The sequence below is a fragment of the Mucor mucedo genome, assembly GCF_025094135.1.
Source record: "Mucor mucedo strain NRRL 3635 chromosome Unknown EV154scaffold_95, whole genome shotgun sequence".
NCBI lineage: Eukaryota > Fungi > Mucoromycota > Mucoromycetes > Mucorales > Mucoraceae > Mucor > Mucor mucedo.
Window position 1 is genome coordinate 127,807 of NW_026252379.1, and position 27,246 is coordinate 155,052.

At 36.5% G+C, this 27,246-nt stretch overlaps 4 protein-coding genes across 4 annotated transcripts; 2 read left to right on the plus strand and 2 right to left on the minus strand.

Annotated features, from left to right (window-relative positions):
• Positions 1 to 3,825: 3,825 nt before the first annotated feature.
• EV154DRAFT_594948 (uncharacterized protein) lies at positions 3,826 to 8,323 on the minus strand (the record flags this gene model as incomplete). Its single annotated transcript, XM_051606986.1, has 11 exons — positions 3,826 to 4,272; positions 4,340 to 4,543; positions 4,609 to 4,637; positions 4,706 to 5,009; positions 5,067 to 5,265; positions 5,311 to 5,524; positions 5,582 to 5,791; positions 5,846 to 5,975; positions 6,650 to 6,726; positions 6,782 to 7,118; positions 7,844 to 8,323. The coding sequence occupies 11 exons, from the start codon at positions 8,321 to 8,323 to the stop codon at positions 3,916 to 3,918; spliced, it is 2,541 nt and encodes an 846-aa protein (XP_051454360.1). The 3' UTR covers positions 3,826 to 3,915.
• Positions 8,324 to 15,652: 7,329 nt separating this feature from the next.
• On the plus strand, positions 15,653 to 17,224 carry EV154DRAFT_519348 (uncharacterized protein). Its single transcript, XM_051602719.1, has 5 exons — positions 15,653 to 15,671; positions 15,694 to 16,316; positions 16,374 to 16,603; positions 16,665 to 17,029; positions 17,114 to 17,224. Exons 2-4 carry the CDS (start codon positions 16,136 to 16,138, stop codon positions 16,821 to 16,823), a joined length of 570 nt encoding a protein of 189 aa, XP_051454361.1. The 5' UTR covers positions 15,653 to 15,671; positions 15,694 to 16,135; the 3' UTR covers positions 16,824 to 17,029; positions 17,114 to 17,224.
• Positions 17,225 to 22,172: 4,948 nt separating this feature from the next.
• Positions 22,173 to 23,262, minus strand: EV154DRAFT_519355 (uncharacterized protein). The gene is made up of 4 exons (XM_051602720.1): positions 23,030 to 23,262; positions 22,696 to 22,974; positions 22,533 to 22,640; positions 22,173 to 22,471 (listed from the first exon to the last, which is right to left on the minus strand). The coding sequence occupies exons 1-4, from the start codon at positions 23,247 to 23,249 to the stop codon at positions 22,320 to 22,322; spliced, it is 759 nt and encodes a 252-aa protein (XP_051454362.1). The 5' UTR covers positions 23,250 to 23,262; the 3' UTR covers positions 22,173 to 22,319.
• Positions 23,263 to 25,351: 2,089 nt separating this feature from the next.
• EV154DRAFT_594953 (uncharacterized protein) lies at positions 25,352 to 26,953 on the plus strand (the record flags this gene model as incomplete). Its single annotated transcript, XM_051606987.1, has 1 exon — positions 25,352 to 26,953. One exon carries the CDS (start codon positions 25,352 to 25,354, stop codon positions 26,939 to 26,941), a length of 1,590 nt encoding a protein of 529 aa, XP_051454363.1. The 3' UTR covers positions 26,942 to 26,953.
• Positions 26,954 to 27,246: the final 293 nt, after the last annotated feature.

Here is a 27,246-nt window from a genome sequence, read left to right on the forward strand (position 1 = left end):
TCGACTGGAAATCTAGTACCATGGTATTGACTTGCCTCTTACGTGGATGTTCACCAACCAAATTATATACAACAATTAACGATGTAGTCACGATCGACGATGGAAAAAATAATACGAATAATAACGATGATAACACACCTTGTAATCTTACTTCTTTCAATGAAATGAATCCTTTTTCCGAGTATTTTTATGACTTTTTACAAATGAATAATAAAAAGGAAAAAAGGAAAAAAATGGAGAACAACACGATTCATCTACTTTAAAATTTTTAAGTGTTTCAGAAACCGAAACAACAGTTACAAATACCGTCATAGATACAAACAAATCTGCAACCACTCCAACAATTGAGTTAGCCGAAAAATCTCAGGATTTCAATATTGTGTTTTCAAAAAGAAAGGCGAATAAATTACCACGGCATAGAATCCACGACCACACTATCCTATCAAAACCGGTGGTGAAGTAACTTTTGGACCCTTGTACAACCTTCCAAAAATTGAAATGGATACCTTACACGAATATATTTAAGAAAAATTAGCAAAACGTTTTATTGAAAGATCAGAACCCCCCTGCTGGTGCTCCCGTATTTTTTGTCAAGAAAGCTGCCGGCTCTCGTCGTCCTTGAGAAATTCGAGAGATAAAACAACGAATTAAGAATAAAACTAAGAAATTTGACGAAGTAAGATTATCAAATTGTAAACACAAACTAACATCTTATAATATACTACAATTCATACCTTTTTGCAACACGGAATTTAGACCCCGCTGAAAAATTTATTTCCGAGGGGGGTCTGGGGGGTGGGGCTTGCCCCACCCCCCAGGAACAAAGACCGGTAGATTGGCATTGAGTGTAAAAATGTGGATTGGCATTGAGTGTAAAAATGTTGATTCGCATTGCGTATAAAAAATATTTATTAGATATATTATCTTTATAGAGGGGGTTTGGGGGAGTATCCCCCAAAAGAGGGGAGGGGGGTCTGGGGGATGGGCTTGCCCCACCCCCAGGAACAAAGACCGGTAGATTGGCATTGAGTGTTAAAATGTTGATTGGCATTGAGTGTAAAAATGTGGGTTGGCATTGAGTGTAAATGTTTTGAATTGCATTGCGTATAAAAAATATTTATTAGATATGTATACTACAGCAACATCAGCAAACGGAATACCCGTATTATTTTCAGATAAAAAAACACTACTGAAAATGTTATTTATTCTGAATTGCTCATCCACACCTAACTCCCATTAAATTTTATATTTTATCCAAAATCATCATTTTTATCCCACCTTATATATTACAAATAAAGGCTATATTTATTAACTTTGAGTGCGTTTCAGACGCTGGCTCCGCTCACGAAGTGAGCGAGATGCCAGCTAGTCTTTATTATACAATAAATTGGGTTCTTTATGTGATAATTATGGGTCAAGAAATAAAATGAAACTTTTGATAACTTTATTGTTTTTTTATAATAATAAAAAGACAAGAAGGATCCGTCTAGTTGAATAGTTAATTTCTGCTTTTATATGAGGTTATTAGTAGTCACAATAATGTTAATTGTTGTGGATTGTGATCGCGTAACCTAATTCGACTACGGTATAATATGGCTAAATAGCACACTTTATATACATATTCGGGGCTGGCTGAATATCAATCATTATAGTGAAGCCTGTCAAATATACAATAGGCGTATTGTCAATTAAAGATCGAGCATGTCATGGTACCTTCGATAATCTTGTTATTGTCGAGCGATCATATCATTGGATTGTATTATCTGGAATAAATATATGACTATTGTTTTCTATATATTGATGAGTAATCAATGCGTAGTAAATTGAGTGTAATTGCATGTATTTAATTTAAAGAGTAATGCAAGAAAAGGTTATCAAATAAGAAAGACAGAATTGATTATAGAGTTATATCTGTATATAAGCTCGATCACAACAGTCCTGTTGTTGACTACCGCAGCTTAAATAAAATTACTATCTCGAATCGATGTCCACTACCCTTAATAACTGGAACTCTCGATCGATTAAACAAAGGTATAATATTTACCAAACATGAAATGCGTGGTGCTTACAACTTACTCCAAATAGCAGCTGGTCATGAATAGAAAACCGCTTTTGGAACTCGCTATGGGCACTTTCCATATTGCGTTATGCCTTTCGGCCTCTGTAATGCTCCTGCATCTTTCCAAGCTTTAGTTAATGACACCTTGCGTGAAATCCTTGATTCATTTCTTGTTGTTTATCTTAACGATCTCCTCATATACTCAAATAATTCCGAAGAACACACAGAACATGTAGGGCTGGTGTTACTGTCGTATTTGTATACGATTCACTTAAAAATAATTAAGCAAATCGTTTAAGTAAATAATCTATGAAATTAAAGCACCCTTTTATGTTGCATACCAGCATACGCTTGTATACTGCTATACAACCTCTCCTACTTCGAATAAATACTTCTCTTTTAAAGATTGCATGATTGGCCTGAATACAATATACGAATGACAGTTTGATACGGAATGCTATACCACTGAGATACAATATCACCGATCGAGAAGAGAATCTTCTCAGATTAAATCAAGAACCTATAAGAAAGAGAAAGTTAATATTAATAGTTCTCTCAATGGATTAGCTACCTAGAGAGAAATTAGAACAGCTTTTGATATAAATGGATCATTTACGTATATATTAATATAATTATACTGCTGCTAGAGAGTATAAGGAAATAGTGTATCAATTAATGAATACCTATCTTCTACAACCAAATATACAAATAACGATAAGACACTTTATATTTCGGACCGTATTTTATTCTTTACAAAGATAATGAATAAATGATCAACTATTATATTAGATTATATTGCCAATTACACCTGAAAAACAAGTATGCATCTGTTACAGTCACGGTTGCATGATCTGATAAATAAGTGTCTGGTAATACTAAAGATTTATTAGAATTACTATGCTCCCGATCCACTGATATTGGACAGCGTTAACTGGAAACACTTCTAACGAGTAGTATTCATTTAACCCAAGGCGGGAAACAAAGTATAGATCTATTGCAAAACCAGAAAGATTGACTCATCATTAAAACTGAGAAGAGTTGTGTAATATAAAAAGGATCAAGTATTTCATAGCAGCAGAGTTCTTTTAGTCTATTTTTACCTCTAATAAATAATATACTTTTATATCATTACTTTTCTATTGTAATATTTTGTCAAATACCACAGGCGCTTCCAAAAAAAACCTATTCTGTATGATCGCATTTTTTACAGGACTACATTGAATATAAATAAAGGTTTTAAACTGATAGTTTATTACATAGTTTGAGAAGTACAAAAATTTCTATTCATATTGCCCTTGCTGAAGAGCTGTTACACTTCTTACATGTCCTTGGTTTTCTTTCTTTCGGTGGAAGAATGTAAAACATTTCGCGATTTGTAGTAGTAGTAACTAGCTGGCATCTCGCTCACTTCGTGAGCGGAGCCAGCGTCTGAAACGCACTCAAAGTTAATAAATATAGCATTCATTTGTAATATATAAGGTGGGATAAAAAATGATGATTTTGGATAAGATATAAAATTTAATGGGAGTTAGGTGTGGATGAGTAATTCAGGATAAATAACATTTTCAGTAGTGTTCTTTTATCTGAAAATAATACGGATATTCCGTTTGCTTATGTTGCTGTAGTATACATATCTAATAAATATTTTTTATACGCAATGCAAATCAAAAATTTTACACTCAATGCCAACCCACATTTTTACACTCAATGCCAATCAACATTTTAACACTCAATGCCAATCTACCGGTCTTTGTTCCTGGGGGTGGGTCAAGCCCCTCCCCCCAGACCCCCCTCGGAAATACATTTTTCAGCGGGGTCTAAATTCCGTGTTGCAAAAAGGTATGAATTGTAGTATATTATAAGATGGTAGTAATCGCAGGCGTAAAATTATTTAGCAATCGAGGAATTTGCATTCTAGGACTATGATGAGGCTGTTGGAATGCGAAAGAACTACTACTGTCGATTAATGTCATAAGGGTTGGAGCAATGATTCTAGCTGGTCTGGTAATTTGGGGAGTTCGCAAAGAGCTGATAATAACAGGAATATTCAGATCATTACTGATGACGTTAGTGCTCAGTTGTCTTGAACCCAAATGGGTGAAAGTACTGGGTGTTTGAGCATTTACCAAACGTGATTCATTTCGAATGTTGCTACGCATCATATCACACTGAGCCTGGTTAATCAAACTGTTATCTCTGTATTTACTGTCATACTTGTTTTTTGTTGTAATATTATATAAGGTGTTCAGGACACTTGTAAAATATAGAGACACCATCTACTCTTTCAGACCATGCTTTAAATATTGCTACCCAGGTGAAATAATTGTTAAGATTTTGAGCTGAGAAATGATTATTGACAACTTTATTGTACAGTTTATACTCCTCATATGTGTGTACGGGAGTCAATGCAAATCTAATTCCTTGTGCACTAGCCAGATAGTGGTAATCATTGTACCTGGTTGATCTCAATGCATCTGAAAATACCTGCGGATTCGTGTTGTTATGTGTCATAAAATCAACATCATCATCTTTACGGCAGGCAGTTTTACTGCAACAAGCGAGCTCACTTCCAAAACACCTACAATATTGTTAGGTATCAGTAATCAACTTAAGAAAACATTTAATTATAAATCTGTGACTAATTACCTTGGGCCAATACTTGTAAATTAAAATCTTTTCCGTTATTGATAACTTTTCTTCCTTTTGACAATAATTCTGAATCTTGTCTTAAAGGTAAGAGGTAACTGAAAGTATCTATAATCTCCTGAGAAACAGGGCATATTCCAAATTTTTCGTTCGAATCAACAAGATGGTGAGAGATACCGTAAGAGTTAGTATATGACGGAATAAATTCTTGATCAAAATCAGCACGTAACGTATTCAGAGCTTGAACAAGCCATGGGTTGTAATGGCTTCGATGCTCGATATTAAATCTATTTCTGCTTCCAACCTAGTTATGAACTTAATTAAGTACTCACTGAATTAAATTCTGTACCTCTGATCTTACAGAAATGTTGTGGCGCAGACGATAATCAGCGAGAGCACAATCGGCCAAAAATAGGCCGGCATTAAAAGAATTAAACTTTCGAATAATATTTTGGTGGATACCACCTTCAACAGAATTTGTGCCTCTCGTACAACGATACACAGAAAATCTGCGCGAATCTCCCTTGATCAAATAGTAGAATAAAATTCCAGGAGTATCGCTGACATGGTCTTTTCTGATTGTCTCCAAAACGGCTTTGGCTTACTTCCAACCCTGTCTGTCGAATAGCGGGAATCCTGTAACAGCGCACTTAATATGTCTGTCAACATTGAAAAGATTATCGACCACTGGCAAAAGAACATCCGGACTTCGTACATATGTACGTACTCGCTTGAGCACCCAGTTCGACTTGATTAACATTGCCTTGTCCCAAGTAACGTCTACAGATTCAAGATACTCTTCTACAGCTCTCTTGTCCTCTTCATCGTAAAGAAATATAGTATCTCATAAAACTCGAGGAGATTCCTTAGACAAACCACGTCTCTTTGATACTTTTATCATATCCATTAAATTGAATATGTCTTTTAAAACACGAGTCGGAAACATGTTCGACATATTGTCATCGTTGCTTTCTTCGTGATGGATATTGACATTCAAAAGTGTATCGACGTCAGTATTGTTATTTTGCTCGATAAAGTTGTAAATTTCTTCATCCTCACTTTGATCATCAATTACCATATCCAAATCTGCTTAAAACAAATATCATGACGGATAAAAAAAATCTATATAAATAAATCTACCAACTGAAATGGAAATATCATCAATAATAATTTGAGCCTGGTTGAAATTACTAATGGGCGTATCTTCAGAATTTTGTGAGGATGACAGCGGTACTTCAGTAAAAGGTGGCTTTGCTGACTTCAGCCTTAACTGCTTAGCTTGATATCGATAAAAATTTTAATCGATGTTCCATTGTCAACACATTTTTTTTCAAAACCTCTATGTGGTAAAACACATAATATATAACTACATAAATAATAACGGCTACAGCCAATAATAAATATACATAATTTCATAACAAAGCATACAACCAATAAAATACATAATACCATTTCAGATAAGGATATGACAGTAAAATATCCTTATCACCATTCTACCATTATTCATAGACAGGGACAGAATTTCTATAATAAGGAAATAGAAAACGAAAACTCTGTGTTACCTCACAGAGTATCTTCAAATTCAAATATACCTGCTGTAATCATAAAAGATAGACAGCCATTTTTCTGTGTAAAATACCCAGAATATAGTTTCTCAATCATAAGATAGTGATAAGCACAGTAACAGCTTATCACAACTATAAATCATTACCATCTAACAATTCATATAAATAGGACAATTTCTAGATAGATAGTTTTCCTTTAGTTTATTTTTAACCTTTAACCTGGAGTAAAACCACATTGGATATTTAACTTATTCCCTGTTTTAATTTTTATTCTTTTTATTTTTCTGTGTAAACCAATCCCGTTTACCACACTCTAGGCTACACTTTTCCGTTTCTAAATCATGAACCATAGAAAAGGATTGACGAAAGTGGCCGGTACCATTATATCCGTGATCTCGATAACAGCAATATTTCTTTTTCTGACCTTTCTTTGTCTTTCCTGAATAGTTGCAGAACCTATATAAGATCAATTTATTATGATATAACAATTTTAGATGCGATTAATTAATACCTTCAATGCTGTTACTATTCCATTGAACCGTATCTTTCGAGCGAATGGATCCACGTGCCAAAATTGTTTTTGATGACCCAGCATAAACACTTACAAATGTCCCAACTTGTGACTCACCCCCAATTGCCAATCCAATTGTTGAGAAATGTTTTAGCTTGTCATATATTTCCAACAAAACGTACGCATCAGCAGCAGCATACTTTATTTGATCCTCGCTGAGGCGCGCTTCCTCCCAATTTCCAGACCTAATACGATCATCCTTGTTCAATTTTCGACTGAGAACAGCCTTGCAAGCGTCGGCTAGACTCAAATTGGACCGGGCGACAACATCCTTGTCCTTGCAGAGAGTGATAATTTCCAAAGAGCCAAGACAAACAAAATCACCATGAAAATCTCATTGAATCTTTTTAAAATCACTGCCGATTGATTCTCCAATTTTTGTTATGGACCTTGTCTACGGAAGAATTTTCAAATATGCAGGAAGAATTTTTAAACCAGAAGTAGGGCCGACATCGAAATGTTTTGTCGGAATGATGAAAACCTTTTTCTGATAAGCAATTGGTATGATAACGACTTTTCCTTGATAAGACGGTCTGATGGTATAATACCACTCGCAACTGTGCTAAAACCGCATAATAAATGCTACTGTCTACAAAAAGGAGAGATGTTTCACGGATAAAAGATCGGGAATAAGTAACCCGGCTTCATGGAATTTTCTTCATTATAACACAACTCTAGGCTCCGACCAATGAGAGATCAGAGAATTTAAGGAACAATAATAAATCAAGGACAGCTATCTTACGATCTTCAATAAACCAAATGAATGGTCCATCATATAAAACTACGATGGATCTGAGCTGTCAAAAATACAAGCCACAATATCTTCAATATTCTATAAATATCAGGGCAAACCTGCCCGTCTAGTTAGCTCGTAACCAATTTTTATACGAATAAATCGACAAGACTTATAATGTATTCTCTTTGTTTTTTATCTATCTTTCTCTGTAAAACTATTCTCTCCTAAAGTCTACTTTTACTACAGCAATCAAAACCAATATTTACTCTGGTTCTTCTATAATGACTATCATTTAAAATTGTTTGGATAAAAAAGTCAATGGAATCAATGCTACTTAAACATTCAACTGTGACGTCCGAAGGAATTTCATACACGGGTAGTTCGTGTTCTTGATCAGTTACTTCGACCATTACATCATCAACATGTTTTACATCAATTATCAAGGAAGGGGAAATGTCTTCAAAGAGCTTCTGATTGCCTACGACAATGTCTGTAAAAGCTATTTTTGGCATGGTGTGACCATATAGCTCGTACGATTTCTTAAGAGCGCACAACAATGGTTTGACATGTGCGTGACCTTTTGTCGGTACAAAAACCATTGCACGTACTTCTTCATACTCTTTGCAAACGGTGTACAATGTTTGGAATACAGGCTTACCACCAACTTTGGCTATCTTTTTAATAATTTTAAAAGAATCGTCCACCTTAAGAATTTCACCATCCTTTACCATGATCTCACGTTCCATCTTTGAGCGCAGCAAAGTAATAAATGATATGTACACATGGCTGATATACTTGGAGCTAGAACATACCACAGTGGCGGACTATGTGGCAAAAACCCGCAACATGTGGTAAAAACCCGCAACATTTGGTGGTAAAAACGTCCATTTTATACCACCGAATGTTGCGGAATCGTAGTTCATTTACCACCGGAGGTGGTAAAAAACCGAAATTATACCACCTAATGTTGCGAGTTTTTTCCGCATGTTGCGTGTTTATACCACTTAATGTTGCGGTTTTTTTCCGCAAGTTTCGTAATTATACCACTTCTGGTAGTTACTAAAATCCACCTGTTGCGTCTTTTTACCACAGTATAGCGTCCTTTTAGTCAAAACGTAGTACATCACTTTTAATTACAATACTATTGATGCTGATGGACCTTATACATTTGTGCAATCAAAATATAAATTATATAATAAAGAAGCAGGATTTAAATGAAAACGTTTTTATTTTATTCAATGTTTATTTTGTATTTTACTTTAAAAATAATTTATGTACATATCAGCTCCAGTTTGAAAGGGCCCACTTACATTCATAATATCCTTTGCACTTACTATTGACGGGCCCAGTTGATATAACACTAACCAAACATCCAGCCATGTATACAGATAACATTCGCGAGCCCTCGAGAGATGTAGCAGCATATCGACATAAACAGTTTTATCAGCCTAAACGAAAAAAAACTGCAGCCTAAAAATATTTTATAGCTTAAAAGCAAAATTTTACAGCCTAAAAAAACTTTTTTACGGCCCAAGAGAAGAATTTTATATCAAAAAAACATTTACTACCTCAATACGCCCTTATAGCCCAGAGACTAATCAATACAATCTATTATTATACAATTTATTAGAGAAGACGTATTGGATATTCAGATGACTATTACCTTCAGCATATGGCGGATATGTACACATAAATCTTAGACAATTTAAAATATACAGAAATAATCAATATTGGCGTTTTGTACGCTACATTTATTTACGGTATATATTTTAGTATTGTCTACTACTACATGAAGGACAGTACTTACAAAATATACAAAAAAAAAGAATACAAACAGGAAAGAAAGGCAGAAAAATTGTCATCCGCAAGTTTTTTAATTTATATGGAATTATTAAAAGTGCGACTTAGCCTAAAAGATTCTTTAATTATTGACAATCCTTCTTTTGCGACCACGTCTGGCTAATGCAGTATCTTTTTCCAAAGACACATCATCATTTTCTCTACCAGGCTGCTCTTCATTGGGTATAGAGAAACTCTCTAGTTGCTCTAGTCCGAGACCAGGAGGGATGATCTCTTCATCATCGGACAAAGAGCTTGACTTCTTTTTCGACACTCTCTGCAAAACAAAAATTGCATTAGTTGCTTAACAATCAACGAACTTCCTTTTTTTATAATGTACGTACCTTATCTCCCAATGGGTTGTGAGCAACACTAGCTAGCAGTCTTTCAGCTCCCCAGTGATCCAAGCATTGATCCAAACCTATCTTACCTCTTCTGGCCAGCGCTTCCAAAGCAAGGATATACTTCATCTTGAGCTCACGGGAAGAATATCCCATGTCTTTATGCTAAGAACTGGGTCTGACTGGACCTCTGCCTTCAATTGTGTGATGCATGATTTAGCATAATCTCTTAATACACCATACAAGGGTTTCAATTCCACATTCTTCATTTCAATTTCTTCTTGACTTTCCTCAGGTGTATGACATAAATCAGGTCGAACACACAACAAGAACTCCCAGAGCGCCTCTCTGTCACTAATCCTACCAGGTTTACCCTTTTCGGTTACAATCCCAGTCTCAGGCTTTTTACCTCCTGGAAAACGAGCGATACTTCTGACAGCCGATTGCTCGGTCATCTGATCTACTGTTATAAAAACGTGTTAGTTGTATGTCAAGGTATACCAATGCCATGTTATGATTACCTTTTCTCGGTGTCATGTCAGTCACGCTCCCTCCAATCAACCGTTCTTCCATGGCGTCAAGACGATCGTTTACCTGGGAGTGGTTGGATCGGATTTCGGTTTGCAAATCAAATACTAGCTTTTGAAGTTCGATGATGGTACGAACCATGTCATTTCTGTTATATGCGGGCATTTTCAAATTATTTATGATGTAGATTGATAAAAACCGCTTATTCAGAAAAAACGCGCTATATATATATTCTCCATATTCTTGCACGTCATGGTTTTTACATCATATCCATGATATAATCCATGCTACTATATAAAAAAAATTAGCACTACTTGCAATACGTAATGACAGCTGTCTGTGATTCAAAATTGGATCTAGTGGTTAATGCAACTGCGTTAAATACTTTATGTTGGGATTAGATTACGGCATCTTTCTTTAACACTTCCCTCAATTTAATTCCATTGTGGTGACCTAGCAAGGCTATAGCCATATTAGAGCTAACAAAGGTTTATCCATGCTGATACCATTTGTGATATAAGCTTAACAATAAATGTCATAGTAAGAACTATAAGGATATTACATCACAAGTCTAATTTAGTGCGTCTGAGAAATACTTAAAATTTAGTTTAAAGCAAAGAGAGTTAAGAAGACTTAACATTTATTAGAACAAGACTAAATTAGTGACTATGTAATAATCGTATACATTTTTGGTTAATCAATGATAACTTCAAGATAGCACTAGAGATATGAACACAGCAGACAGTCTTTTATATAAATACTCGTACATTTCATTTATTAATAAAGGACAATCTTATAAACAGTCTCAAACTACTCCTATAGTCTTTTTATAATTTTACTTTACCTTAAAACACAACATCCATGATTTCATCGCGTAACTTTACATGCAGCTATTGCGATAGTCTTTTTGAAAACCATGCTCGAATGGTCGAGCATCAACGAAGAGTAAAACCCCATTTGTTTGCAGTAAGAAGTGGAATGAACAGTATCAATACCTGTGGTGATCCACCTACTGTTGTTACTAATCACATCATAAAACAATATTAAAATTAAATCTCATTTCATCACCCCATACGTTATTACATCACAACACGAACTAATTTCTTGTACATTATATCATATCCAACTACAAGCACTATTTTAGTGCTGTGTAACTTATCCATCAAACTAAATTCATAATCCGATTTCTCTTAACATATATAAATATACAAACTGATAGTTAGAATAGAACCCTCTGAATCTTTTAATCTACTTTACTCTTAATAAAACTTATAAGCAGTCTCAAAGTATTTTATTGTTTTTTCTCTTTTAAAATCTATTCTCGCAACTATCACAATACCAATACACAAGATGATGCTGAAAAAGAGCTTACTTCCGTCCAAAATCTTGCTGAGCAGTATGCGGACGATGATACTGTAATGGAAGAAGCTGCAGGTAATAATAATTAAAATTATAGTAACATATTTCTAACTTACAATGCATTGCTACAATAACTAGCACGCTATGACGCTTTCATGTTCGAAGATGCGATCAGATACAAGCACTTTGACCACAATTACAACTGGAACATAATCCAAAAGTTTGGCATTGGCTTAATTAAGCTTCTTGACCATAACGGTGTTTCAGGATAGGTCCAGCGTAATGTCGTAAAGCATGTCAATGGAAACCTTCTTTCCTACATTGATCCTGTTGCTGTCTCAGGTAAATTAAATATTGACTCACAGACTTCCTTTCATACTAATTGCAATTTAGACTTGGGCGGATTACTTTCTTCTCCAGAGGCTATTCATAGATTACTTGATAAAGGCAGCATTGATTCTGTGAAAATGTATGATGTGTGTCGCGAAGGATGTTTTCTTTTTGATGATAACGTGCAGCAATCACATTGTATCAACCCTGCTTGTGGTGGCGATACAAAAACCAAAATGAAGCTGAGGAATCAACCCGTGCGGGCGACATTTCACCTCCAAAAGCCTTTCAAACCGTGGCTATGTCTTCTGTCGGGGCTTCACTTGCGGAACTACTGGTCGACGACGAAATCCATGAAGACTTCAAGTACGCAAGCCAATTCAGCGAGTATGATAAAGATGGCGTCTACATTGACATGTTTTCCGGTTCGGTGTCCAAAGCATTTCTTCGTCAAAATTTGCTCACACGCAAAGACATCTGCCTTGTTCTTTACGTTGATGGGTTTTCCAACAAATCCAAACCTGGCAGCTCTCAAACGTTAGTCCATTGCATGGTGATGAGCATTCCTGCTTCTAAAAGGTTTAGAAATTAAATTTACTTGTATATGTTGTCTTAATCAAACTTACCTTTTCGTTGTTAGAGCAAAGAAGTCGATGATGATTCCACTGGCTATTTCACCTGGCCCAAAAAAGCCCAAGTATTTGATGAGTTTTTTGACGCCAATCATCGAGGAAATCAATTCGTTGTTTGCAAGACGATTCGTCGTTGAATAAAACAATGAAATCGTCCACGAAAGTAAAGTATTCTTCCTCGGAATGACTGGTGATATTCCAGGAATTGCTGACTTAATGAATCATCGTGGACACACGAGCAAATATGGCTGCAGAATTTGCAAAAATGCTGGCAGACATCCTGAAGGTTGCCGTTACGGTATGTACTTCTTGGATGCAGGTGACATGAGAACCAAAGACGAATTAGTCAACGGCGATGCGGTAAATTATTCAAAGTGTGCACCAATATTTTTAAGATACTAAACGCAGTATGAATTAGGGATTCGATATGCTTGGTGTTGATCCTGTTATTAGCTCTCTTTCCACCTTCACCGGTACATTTTTTTTTCTTGGTGACGAGATGCATTTGATTGGTAGAGAGCTTGGTACTTTGGTGTATACTCTTTTGGATCCCAAGAAAAACAAAAAGTTCCGTGAATTCATCACTCAAGATGCACTATATACCTTTGGTTTGAATGCACGTGATGACACTATTATCCAAAAGATTGACGAAAAGGTGAAGCAGAGCAGGGCTTACATACCATCAGCTTTTGAGGGAACTTGGGATGGCGATGTAGGTATCGGAAGAGTTGTCGATTATTTAGACTTTCTCTTGTACATTGCCCCGACCATTGTACTTCCATTGGTCCAGAACAATGAAACCAAATGTGCGTTGATGGAATTGGTGGAGGGATGTTCCATTGCTTTGCAGTGGCGCATTTCTCGTAGGGACATTGCAAAAATGAAGGGGTAACATGACAATCAGAGACTAGTTATTAAAAATTAGACATTAACGCAAACATTTAGATGTTTTAGTAGTTGGCATACGTTTTTGAATCGAGCGATTGTTGCAAGTCGTATCAATGCGCGAGTGTTCACAGCAAATAACCATTATTTGATGCATCGGCCGTATTTGGTTGAACAGATGGGGCCATTAAAATGGTACTCTTGCCAACCAATGGAGCGGACAATTAAAAAGCTCACCATCTTGATCAAGTCCACGCATCTTATAGGGGCAAATGCTTCGAACGTCCTTCGTCACCAGGCTAATTATAACAAGATGGCGGTTAGACGTCTGCAGTCTATTTAATTTCCAGAATCTACGGATTGTCCAGACACCTACTGTTCGCATTCCTCTGGTGCTCAAGTCTGGTGTCCGTTTGTACCTCAAACTTTGCTTGGATCGGATTCGGAAGAAATATGTTTTGGTGTCCCGAGATTGAAGGTGATTGATGCATTGATATCATATTATGATTATAAGATTAGGGATGAAATCGAGCAATTGACCTCGTCATCCATTTTGATTTCAAGTCTTGCTTGGAACGATGACTTGGTATTTTCTTCGATTATGGACATAACCTTGAAAAACTTAAAGACAAGAGCAAATAATATTGTCCTGTTTAAGGCTCCCAAACGTACTGGTCACAGGTAAGTAAAAGACATTTGACAAACTTTATTGGTACTTACAGCATAAAATTTAGATCTATTTCCATTTGGTTTGTCGGTGTGGCTCACTGCTACTTTACACACAAGCAAGAAGGTGAAGAAATATTTTTGGCTATCGTTGAAGTAATGAGGCAGCAGCAATTCGACGCTCACAGTATTGTGACAGTTGCTCGGGATTCCAGGGGTAACAGATACAAGAAGTACGCTGCTATTTTTATTACAGACATTCTCCAAGTGGTTGGTCTTGTACCGTATTCCGATTCCGCTAACTTTTCAAGCTTGTTTGGCCGTACATTAAATATACTGACAAGGTTAATCATCTTCCTGCTGGTTCTTTAGCTGATTTGTAAGTTGGTCGTATCTTTCTCTGTTTTGCGTAGACAAGTTTTACTGTAATTAAACTCTCTTCAACAATTTATCTAATGGAGTGATTACTATTTTATTCAATCTGATGTGTTAATTGGCAATGTGTTATTTGGCAATGCTTGTAAAAGAAAAAAAATTTAAATAAAAAACTTATATTCCGATGGTTGCGTATTTAATCCACCATGTTGCGTCTTTCCGCAACGTGCGCGGAATTCCACTACCGAGTCCGCGGCTGTGATATCCAAGAATAGAAACGTTCTGAACAAGTTGCTTCGCAATGGTAGTTGCACGCTTATCAGGTATAGCACTTAACATGACAAATCGAGAGAATAAATGTACCATCACAAGGATAAAATTATTTTCTCTAGGTGAAGTTATATTACGCGTTCCTAGATCCATGACTACATGATCCATCACGCCATCGGGCAAGATACTCGTAGGTGGGTAGTATACTGTTTGACTACTATTAAATAACCTACATCTTTTACACGATGCTACAGTTCTTAAGATATCTTTTTTTAGACCTGGCTAATTCATGTTATGATTCTGAATGAACTTTTCTATTGCTGTCAGGCCATAATGCGCTACTAAATGGGTCTTAATTCTCTTTCCTCAGAAGATTCTAAAATAATAAAATCACTAGCTAAAATTTCCTTTTGTATGAATTTTTTGAGTAACCCTTCATTGACGTTATTCTGTTCCTGGATAGTGTCAACTACTCGCTGAAGTTTCGCTTTAGTGACCTTATTCACCTTGCGGTTTACTACTGGAATACTACTCAAGTCATTATCGGCTCTATTCTTACTAGCGCTTCTAGTAATAGCCTGTAAAATCAGATCTGTATCGTTTTGTACTATATATAAGGTACAGCATCAGATAAACACCCCAATCGTCTAACTCAGAAAACAGTCGGACAAATTTATTGAAAAATTTAATGTGCTGTCATAAAATGACGCCTGCAAAAAAACTCCCATACATTATGACTAAAAATGCCGCCTGCTTGTATTTTCGCCCTGATCCATCTATATTCCGGAGATTAAATATTAATACCCTTAAAAAAAATTTTTTTATACTGCACAATTCTAATTCGGAACTCTAATTTACAGAATTGTTTATTCAATTATTCATTTGCTGTTTCTTTTAATTATTCATTTTCATTTGCTGTTTCTTTTAACAAATTTAATTATTTTCTTACCAAATGCCAGACAACACGCAAAAACCTTTCAAGTTCACATCCGAATTGTTTAAGCCCGTACCTGAGGACGAGTTTATTGATAAGCGCGACTTTGTTCCTGTTGTTGATTACAATAAATTCGAACTGGATGATTTGGACTTTTCTAATTTCGAATCATATCGGGCTCCCAAGAAGCCTCGCCAAAATCCCGTTGAGGATTTGTCGCAACAAAATGAGGCTTTGCCTCAACAAGATGCTCTTAACGATTGGGACAACTACTTCGACTTAAATGACAACAATTTTTACGATGAGCCTGTGTTGACAGAGGAAGAAATTCTTGCCAATGAGGAGGAGGCTGCAGCAAAAGAAAAAGCTGCCAAAAAGGCTGCTCGGGAGAAGCGTCAGATGAAGCCTACGCAACTGGCCAATGACTGGAAGGAGAACCTTGAAGGTGTTAAGGCTGCCTTTTTTGAGTCGATGCAGGGAGGATTCCCCAAAGCTGAAGCTGTTGAGGTTGAGGCACCTGCTGTTCTTTGCGAACACCACGAAGTAAAATTTCGGGAAGTGAAATTATACTTCTTTCACCGTAAGTTTTTCTGACCGATTTGAAAGTGTACTTTTACTAAGAAACATCTTAATGTAGGCCATGTCACGGTGAAATTCCAAGAGTGCGATTGCAAGCCTCTTTGGAAAACTTTAATGCTCTTGCAATTCATGCCTGCCAGCATTAGACAACCAAAGTGTGCTGTACACTTTGGTTTCTTGCAAGCCATTCACGACCGTAAGGTAATCGGCCAGGATTCAGTCACGTCCTGGGTCGAGTGGATGAATTTGCAGAATTCAAGAAGAGCCGCTAGTGACTCTGGTGAGGAGGTAAGACTAAATCATGGACTGTATTTACATTATTTGATTGCTTACACACATGTTTTTACAGTTGCTGTCACTTGGTCAAGATGTGTTGAACAAGTGTTATCTCATTTACTGTAGATTATTGCTGTCTATCGAGAGAACACTTGAGGAGGAGTTCGCACAGTCTTTGGATGGGATCACGTTGGCACCTTCCTGCGTTGTTTGTTTAGTAAGATTATTATAAAATGGCACCACATATCAATTTTTAATCCTATGATTTAGGGTTCCGAGCGAACAATGATAACAATGGATGGAAACTTTTCCCAGAAGCGCCATAATTGTGCTCATAACTCACCTGAGCCTTTTTTGGTGGATCAAGTTGACGAGCTTTGGGGTAAAGCGAAGGATGTGGAGAAGTTCCTGAAGGATGATCGCCCTGTCAGTGATTGTGTAAGATCTTGTTTTTATTTTCTTGATGAATATTTGATGAATATAATTAATCTGTTTTTTTTTGAAATGTTTAAATTACTCTAGAATGCTGAACTCCAGTATGTCGGTGATGGTGATGGTAAAGATGGTGATGATAGCGATGATGGTGCTGGCGCTGGCGCCGGTGCTGGAGCTAAGACGAAGGCTAAGGCTAAGGCTAAGGCTAAATCCAAATCAAAGGGTAAAGCTAAGGCTAAGGCTGATGCTGGTGTTGACGGTGTTGTTGAGCCTGAGAAGCTTCATGCAGCTGAAGATAAGGCTGTGAAGAGTAGAGCCATTGATGTCAATGGTGTATTTGCCGCCGGCTGTGCTAGACACGGTATTCCTACCTGCTTGTTTGATATTGACAAGGGCGAGGGGTAAATAAGAAAACCAACTACATCTATAATTCGTCAATGCTAATATTTCCAAATTTAGGTTCAAGTATGCATTGGCATCTATTGAACATGTATTGAACAATAGTGCTACTAAGGACCTCCCCTTGGACATCATGTATGACTTAGCTTGCCAGATTCGCCCTTCTGCCGAGGTAAAAGTTATAATTTGTTAGACTTTAAATAATATGATCTGACTTATTTTTTTTTATAGTATCGTTTTCCAAGTATGAAGGGCGTTTCTCGCTATGCGGTCACGGTGTTCCATGCATATGGTCATATATTCAGTTGCCAAGTGAAGTTTAATCCTAGGTTCATTCCTGGCTTTGGGTTGACGGATGGCGAAGGTATGGAACGGTTTTGGTCTTACCTTTCTGGTTATGTCAAACTAACTAGAAATATGGCTGCTGCAACCAGAAAGTTGACCTTAACCGACGGTGTGCGATACCATGCGTTGAAGAAGATGAATAATATGGGTAATCAGGGGAAAAGCGTTTCTATTTTAATTTTGTCTACTAATTACTTTCTTATGTAAGGTGGTTATTTAAGGCGCAAGTGGTTGGCGAATGAAAAATTGATTGAGGACTTGGAGGTTGAAATGTCAAAGGTGTCACTGAAGGAGCTGAAGTCGAAGTGGAAGCTGGTTGTCGAGAAGATTATAGATTCAAAGGAGAGAATGAGCAGGGACGATGGCTTGACAACACCATATGTTCCTGTCTCGACCTTCGTCCAAGGGGAGTCGGTGGACGAAGCTGATGTCAGACGGAATTCCCAAGAAGATTTAGACAGATATACTTTTATATCTTACACTTATGTCTTCCTGATGTAAGCTGAAACAAGCATTTTGACAAATTTGATGTTAGCCTGACTTTTTTTTCTCTGTAGAACACGTATTGCAGCTGCTGTGAACTCTACCGCGATTAACGCTATCCGATACGAGATTAAGAAAACGTTGGAAGAAATGGAGTATTTAGAGCAAGTGTTGAATAGAGTAGATTGTCGTCCTACAACCTTTGCAGATCCATTGTTCGAAGATTATGATCAGAAGGACTTTGCATCTGTAGAGGATAGATTGCTTCAATTTATTTCCACTACCGCACAAGGAATCCATTTCAGACTTCGGTATCTTAAAATCGGCAAAAGTATGTAATATGTGTATTAGATTGGTATGTAAAAACTAACACTAGTAATACATGTAGTCGGACAGGCCAACATCAAAGCAAAGTTCGCCGACTTAAAACGAGAACGCAAGCATTTGCAAAAGCTCGTTCAAGCATATAACAAGTATCTTGGTACGTAACTATATTATATTTCTCTTTTTGCTTTTTTTTTGTTTTTTTTTTTGGTTAACATAACGCGTATTACATTGTCACATAGGTGCCCGTAAAAAGGATCAACACCTCGATTACAAAAATATTATCAAAAATATTTCCGACGGCGATCTTGTCTATGTCTACATGCAGAAACAGATCGGCCTTAGCCTCCCCACCAGCATCTGCGATTTTCATAGGCTTGATCGAGCAAGAGAAGAAAGGGATATTTTGGAAGTATGTATCACTCGCATCGTTTTATAAACAATTATTCTAATAGAAGTTCTAGGGCGAGATAACTAGGGTGATATCCTATGGCTCTAAAAAAACGGCTGCACTTGAAAACGCGGTTCGAGTTGTAGAAGGCCTGTTGAACAACTGTACTGATCATAATTCATCTGAATATGGTCAACTCAGTGGTAAACAATCTATGCTCAAGAGAGAACTGTGTTTGGCTGAGGCATGGTCCTCGAAAATTAATGGTGAACTAAAAACCTTAATTAGTCCACGACCCAATGCTGAAGCTGATTATACTTTATCCGTTTCTGTAGAGAATCAGTTATCTGATAGCGACGTTGATCCTGAGGACAATGAAGAAGAAGTTGTTGAACTCTTGATCAATGCTGCTGAAGTTTCTGATTCAGATTCGGAATAGGTATATGTTTTAAGTGCCCGAGAGTTAATATCTTTGTTTTTCATTATCTTTTCTTTTCTTTGGCTTCTTTCTTTCTTTTTTATTCTTTACTTTTTTTTATTATTATTATTATTATTATTCTTTCTTTGACATCAACATATTTATAAATTATCATAAACATATACATATTTCACAATAAACACCAATATATTATTTTTCATCTCAAAAAAAAAAAAAAAAAAAAAAAAGGGGACACTTTCTATTTCTTCCCCATTTGGAAAATGGGGGGAGGGAAAATATAATTTATTTACGCATGGTGGGGGGAGAATTATAAATTTTAAAAGTGCTTTGCGGGCCAATCAGCATCAGCCTTTATGCAAACATCTTGAACAATAAAAACAATTTATTTCCTCGCCAACATGTTACGAGACTCTCCTTCATAATAAAACATACAAAAAAAAGTATATACATCACAGTATTATTATCAAAAACTCCTGTGTATGTTCGTAGCTTATGAATATTCAAAGTTTTTAGATTTTAAGCAGTGTAAAGACGATAAAAGATACTTTTGAATGATATTGTTTGAAATGTAGCAAATTAATACATTATTATAGTTACGCCATTCAAAAGAGAACACTTTTTACTATTATAAAATGATGTTTTAAAAAAAAAAATATGACTATATAAAATATTTTAAAGAAACCACCTTTATTTTAACAAATGTGCAAATGACTTTTTACAATAATATTGAATAAAAATATTAAAACCAAATTTTCATAGCTGCAAATTTGATTGAATTGATGTTTCTAATGTAATTTTTTATTTCAAATCGAATGGTAATAATGCTCAGATGATACGATAATTTTTCGACAAGATAAAGGGATTCAAAGGTTCCTGACATGTAATCAGCGTCAAAATATACCACATTTGACATGATTAACATAAGATACAACGGATTTAATATCCCAAAAAGTTATAAAATATACTCCTAAATTACCGCAATACTTTTTCAAGTCTCCAAAAATGATTTATGATATCAAGTTTCGATAAAATCAATCCTTTTCCATCAAATTATGCATATTTTTTGTCAGTTTAAAATGCTATTAAAACACGAACTATACTAGTTACAAGATTGAGAGTTGCATAAACCTTTATGATTTACTTAGAAGAACATATCTATACAAAAAACCAAGTTTTTTTAATTTTACAGGTGTTTGACTATAATATCCTATAGTCCCTAAGTGTGATGCTTGCAGAAGCGGCCAAACCTCCGGATATTCCGCCAAAGTTCCACAAGCATCGGAAGATCTTTTTAATCAGCCGTCATAAAAAAAAAAATTTTCCTCAAAACCCAATCAAATCATTCCACAATGACGCGCAATTAAATGAGCCAATTAAATAATTTGGTGATTACGCGATACAATGATGGGGTCACCCGTACCCCAGCAATAAAATTTTTCTTTCACTTTCTCATCACTTTTTATTTCCTCATTATGAAACTGCTAATCTGAACATCTGAAGGCGTTTCTATGCTCTATCCAACTGCTGCTGCTTATAACATAGCTTAGAACGACTGTATAATGGGTAATTAATATTATAGATTTCACCCATACGATTTATTAACATAAATTATATAGCTGGTTTAGTTTGTTTGTGGTTTAATTTAAGCACTAGGTGTTGTTTAAATCCTTTAATATCCACCACTAATACATGGTAAGGAAGCTGCTCATTAAACAAAACCAAAGATGAAGTTACTGATCGTTTATTATCTTTTCTATAGTTGTCTCTGTCAAGTTAGCTTATTAACCCTGTCGCCTATATTTTACTCAACTTGAGTCTGACTGAATATGCTCCACTGTCTTCATTCTCAAGACTTACATCTTAATGAAAAAAAAAAGAACTTTTGTCAATTTTTTTCCGGTCTACTGCCTTTATTATCAAAAAAACAAGGGAGAACTATTGCCAAATTGTTTCCGGTCTACTGCCTTTATTATCAAAAAACAAGGGAGAACTATTGCCAAATTTTTTCCGGTCTACTGCCCTTATTATCAAAAAACAAGGGAGAACTATGGCCAAATTTTTTCCGGTCTACTGCCTCTATTATCACAAAACAAGGGAGAACTATTGTCAAATTTTTTCCGGTCTACTGCCCTTAATATCAAAAAACGGGATTAGTACTATTGACTTTTCGTTGTTAGAATGCGCATTAAACGTATACGGAGCATGTTATTTCGGTTTAGATGTTTATGATTTTATGAAGATGATACTAGTGCAAATTCATCTGTTGATGTTGTTACTACGTTTAAAATGTTCTGGGTTAAGGTAAGTAGCATGCATCTTGTAGATATTTTTAATGCAAATAAAGTCTCAATTACTACAAAATAATTATCGTCTTTCATAATTTGCATCAACCATTGCTACTCTAATTGTTTACATGTGTGTCAATCAAGCCAATCTTAATTAGTTTCATGAATGTTAAATAATTAAAAGCATGCGTTTAGAAATGTACTTTTCTGATAAGGAATGATGAACCTAAAATTGAAAAAGATAATTAAGTTACGTTCCCAATTCGACAGATGACAAAATTGATCTTGGGATAATACTTTGGAAATTAAGATCATATCGATCCCAAACCACTTTCATATTTAAACAAGTTATTTGTTTGGCCATTTTTTTAATGATTTTATTATTCTAATGAAAAAATAAAGTGGCCATTCTTAATGGCATCAATTACCTCGGGAATGTTTTTACTTGGCAACTCTCGTCTAAATTGGAGATGCGCTGGCCATTTCCTGATAGAGATTCCCAAGCCGACATGTCTGAGAACGACATGTTCGGCGTCTCGTTCAACTTCTTTAAAGGAGGACCACTGAACTTCTTTTACCTCTATATCAGTGATACCTGCCCTTGTCTCGTCTATTAAAAAGCAACTGTTAAATAATGATCGATGTACCTACAATGTTTAACATACTGATCAAGAGAAGAATAGCCTCCCTCAAATCCTGCCTTTGCATGTCATGCTTTGACGTTGTCACCCTCTTTTGCTTAATAGCCGGGGGGTTTTCGGTCACTTTATACGAAGGACCTTTCACTAAATTTGAATAACTGGTATGAAGAATTTGCAACGTCTTTAACTACATCTTTACCTTGTCCTTCCTCAACACTCTTGTGTCTCTCAGCAAAATACTCAAGGTTGGAGCTGAGAGAACCTCCATTCCTATCTTCGTACTCCTGCAAAAAACCCTCACCAGCTTCTATAAAAGAATGAGTACAGTAATGCCACAAGTTTTTAAAATCCCATCAACTTACCGGTCCCCGAGATCACGTAATGGGCACGGTTGTACCCAACTACCTTTCTCACAACCGCACAAACTACATGGGCTTCTGATTCCCGGCCGATCTTTTCCAGTAAAGCTTTTAACCTGTGAAAGTTACTGTAATCCGTTCTAGTACGGAAGCGATAACCCAAACTTCGTTGCACCGTAGGAGTCAACAATTGTTCGGATTGTTCATAATAAGAATTCCAACGCTCCCTCTCTTCTGCGGTCATCTGTTTATAATCCTTAGCTGCAGCAATAGCACCTTTACCTTATAAAGATCGGTTAAAATTACTATGTAAATTTTTCAAGTAACAAAAACCTACTCTTATATTTACGCAGGTACACATAGTAGGGTTGAAACCGTCTAGGCTTTACCTTGAAACTGAGCAAACCACTTTGAACTCGTCTGGCGAGATCATTCCCAATCTTTTCGTCAGTAACATTTGGAAAGCATTCTTTCAAACGATTTGTAGATTCCTGCATTGCTTCCAAAATAATTGCTTTCTCCCTACGAACCATCTCTGAATAGGAAATTGTTGACATTTTAAATTTAGAACTGAATGAAATAACAAAGTTTTTTTTTTTTTTTTTTTTTTTTTTTTTTTTTTTTTTTTTTTTTTTTTTTTAAAAAAAAAAATTGAGGGCTTCCAATAAAAATTGACAATTATCATTTAAAAAAGTGTTTTGTTAACATATGGTGTTGGTATATTTATTTTTTAAGAGTATCGAAGTTAAAGCATAAGAGAGCAATATAATTTTCAACAACTTAAGTTACGGTATTGTATTTTAGACCATTTGATTTTTTACCTAAGCCAGCGATATATTCAATGCGGGGAAAGGGTAAAGACCCCAAGCGGAAGTAAAGGATCCCCTCAAAAGCCGCTGGGAGCTTCAGCCGTTCAGGCGGAGAGTTACCAGCGGACAAGGCCCGGTGGAGCCCTGAACGAAAATTTCCCAGTAAAAAAAATTTTTTTTTTAAGGGTATTAATATTTAATCTCCGGAATATAGATGGATCAGGGCGAAAATACAAGCAGGCGGCATTTTTAGTCATAATGTATGGGAGTTTTTTTGCAGGCGTCATTTTATGACAGCACATTAAATTTTTCAATAAATTTGTCCGACTGTTTTCTGAGTTAGACAAATGGGGTGCAGATAAATTACGTGACGGTTCTCCCTCATTCTCATTGATATGTTTCAGCTCAGACAAGAGTGCTAATTCTTTCTGTGTATTCTTCTTCTCATCGCTTGTTTTGGCATGTTTAAATTTTTTAAAGATTACTTTACTATTTTTTTTCTCATCATCATGAGGAATAAATAATCTTGAAAGCTTATCTGCTAAAATATTTTTGATACCAGCACAAAAGGTAATAACAAAGTCCATTTCGTAAATTGAATCATACCAGTTCTCAACTGCTAAATTAACCTTCTCTTTCGAATGAATATATAGAATACTCTTATTATCAACAAATAAGTGGAACTTTGTATCTCTCAACCATTGTTTGAATTTGGTAAAGGCGAATACGACTGCAGCTAATTCTCTGCGAAAACTTCCCCAACGTCTTTTTACATCGCTAATGGTTCTAGCTATGAACCCGATGTACTTGACCTCTTTATTAATGACTTGGTAAAGTGCCGCACCATAACCATATGCTGAACTATCAGTTACAACACAGAAAGGGTAATCAGGATCTGGAACACTGAACACTGCTGAAGATACTAACGCTAATTTTAACTTTTTCGCAGCATCATCATGCTCTTTAGACCAAAGTTCTTTCAAATTAGGCTTATTCTTCAAGTTATCATGACAAGCGGATAGGAAACTTTAATTAGGAATATGCGATCGAAAGTAGTTTGTCGATCGGAGGAATGATGCCAACTGTTTACCTGAAGTAATTGGTGGCCAATCCAAGATATCACAGTAGTCGCTCGATTTAAGGGTATTCGATTTAACGGTATTTTCTATTTAAGGGTGGATTTTGGAAAAACAGCTTCCGTCTCCAGCATTAACACCACTAAACCACTATTCTATTTAAGGGTGAGATTCCAATTCCCCATACCCTTAAATCGAACGATTTGACAGTGTATTTTTGACTTTTTTCTAACTTTTTGATCAAATTTATTGAATGTCCGAATAAAAATAAATATTTCGCAGTAATGATCATGTTTCACGGTTAAAAATGGCGTAGTGACTTCTGTTTGAAATAGTCACGCTTTTCGATTTAAGGGTATTTTCTATTTAAGGGTGAGATTTCCGAAATTTTTGGTCACCCTTAAATCGAGCGACTACTGTACTCACTTTCCTATGATCCACAACTAAACCATAATTAGCAGATAATACAAATCCCAAAATATAAATCTTTATCTGACATAAGGTGCTCTCAAGATCGGAAACCGAAAATAAATAGCCCATTTTTTATACAAAAATAGTGAAAAAAGTCTCTGAAATGTAGAGCTAAATTTGGGCAAAATAATACATATACATATAAGGAATCAAATAAAAACATGATCAAAGTGATCTTGTTTTCAAAATAGTTTACTTGAAAAGGAAATGATAAAATAACGAACTTCTTTAAATCCAGTGTTTTTTTATTTTTATTTTTCTTTCCCTTTAATTTGTCAAATACATTTTATCACTTACCTTACTATGAACAATACCGAAGCTAATAACAATGCCCCCAACAACGTACGTGGTCGTGGACGCGGTCGTGGAAATGGACGTGGAGGCAGACGTGGACGTGGCAGACGCGCTGGCACTTTTGTGTTTGTTGTCGATCCTACCGTTCAGCAAAACACCATTCCTGTTAACAACGGCAACACCGAAGCTGACAGTAACGCCAACGTTGATGATGACGATGAGCCCGAACAATTATCTTCACGGTCCTACAATGTATGGCCTGATGTAGCTATCTGTATCCTCCTCGAAATTATGGCTGGTACCTACAGCTACTTGCTGAGAAGAAGCGATACTGCTTTAAAGCAGCTTATCTGGGTACATTCGGCTGCTTTGCTGAAGGAAAAGTTAGCTGAGAATGCTACCAACGATGTAATCACGGCTTTCTTGACAAACTTTAGTGAGACAAGCATGCAAAGAAAGTGGGCAGACATGAAGCAGCGTTTTACCAGAGTAAGAAATGCAGCAAGAGAAACCGGAGTTGGTGGAACTGTTCCAAACATGCCGTACTACGAGGAAATTGCTAAGATTACTCAGGATGATCCAAGCATCCAACCTGAAGTGATTTACGAAAGCATCAACATGCAAGAGAGTGGTATTCGGTCTTACAGACGATTCAACGACGACAATTTGATGAATGCTATTGGATCCGATGGCCCTGAAACAACATACTTGGGACCTACAGAAGTTGATCAACTTGTAATTCAGAAAGCATTTGCTGATCGATATCCTGCTAGAGATTCTACCAACAACGAAGGACCTGCATTGCCATCATTTTTTGAATCAGCATCCGCACCTCCCCCACCAACAACAGCACCAGCACCAGCACCAACACCAGCAACAGCACCAACACCAACACCCACACCAACACCAACAGCCGTACCAACCTCAACACCAACAACCGAACCACCAACACCAACACCAACACCTACATCAGCATCCGCAGCACCACCAACATCAACAGGCGCAACACCTCCACCACCACCTTCATCCACACCTCCACCTCCATATACATCCGCACCACCTCCACCTCCACCTCCATATACATCCGCACAACCTCCACCTCCACCTTCATCTGCACCACCTCCACCTCCACCTTCATCTGCACCACCTCCACCAAGATCTACCCGTACATCGCGAAATAGTCGAACTTCTGGTGAGCAGTCTTCATCAACTCCTGATCCTATTGAAGCTGCTCGTCAGTTGTCAGACGAGCATATGGCACGTGCCCGCCAACTTGGTGTAGAGATGATGGATTGCATGGCAGCATCTCAAAGGGAAGATCGAGAACAAAGACTTCTCGATGTTGATAACATGTTGCAACGTATCAGTCGTAATCGACAAATTGCATTGGAAGATATGCAAGCAAGACGGCGACAAGAGACCAGAGAGAGATACCTTATGTTCGAAGAAGCAAGAAGTAGACGAGAGGCTGACATGGAAGAGCATAGACGTAGACGTATGTCTGATATGGAGACTATCCTGAATAGATTCGCAGCCATTCGAAGAGGTGATAGTGATACCAATCTTAATGGTTCATCTTCTACTGACAACAATAATTAATTAAATAAAATAAAATTTTTAATTCATTAAAACCTTTTGAAAACTATGAAAGTCTATCTGTTCCCCTCATGATATTGTTTCTTCTTAATATAGACATTGCCTTAAGACGGCGCATCCCGGCTGCGTCGATGGTAGCGCTGGTACCATCAAAAGGAAGAGGGGGTTCAAAATTCACCTCGTTTTCATACTGGTTTCGGCGATCTGCCTCCACAAAACCCTCGAAATCTAATCCTCCATCCAACACTGCCTCTTCAATGTCATTTTGATTTATACAAATGTTGTGTAAATCACAGCAAGATATGATA

Excerpts from the sequence above, each read along its gene's own strand:
- EV154DRAFT_519348 (XM_051602719.1), top strand. The coding sequence starts at position 16,136 with ATGAAGCCTACGCAACTGGCCAATGACTGGAAGGAGAACCTTGAAGGT. Across the intron at positions 16,317-16,373 it reads GAAATTATACTTCTTTCACC|GCCATGTCACGGTGAAATTC; the intron begins GTAAGTTTTTCT and ends ATCTTAATGTAG. Across the intron at positions 16,604-16,664 it reads CTAGTGACTCTGGTGAGGAG|TTGCTGTCACTTGGTCAAGA; the intron begins GTAAGACTAAAT and ends ATGTTTTTACAG.
- EV154DRAFT_519355 (XM_051602720.1), bottom strand. The coding sequence starts at position 23,249 with ATGTCAACAATTTCCTATTCAGAGATGGTTCGTAGGGAGAAAGCAATT. Across the intron at positions 22,641-22,695 it reads TTACGTGATCTCGGGGACCG|AAGCTGGTGAGGGTTTTTTG; the intron begins GTAAGTTGATGG and ends ATTCTTTTATAG. Across the intron at positions 22,472-22,532 it reads GAGTGTTGAGGAAGGACAAG|GTCCTTCGTATAAAGTGACC; the intron begins GTAAAGATGTAG and ends ATTTAGTGAAAG.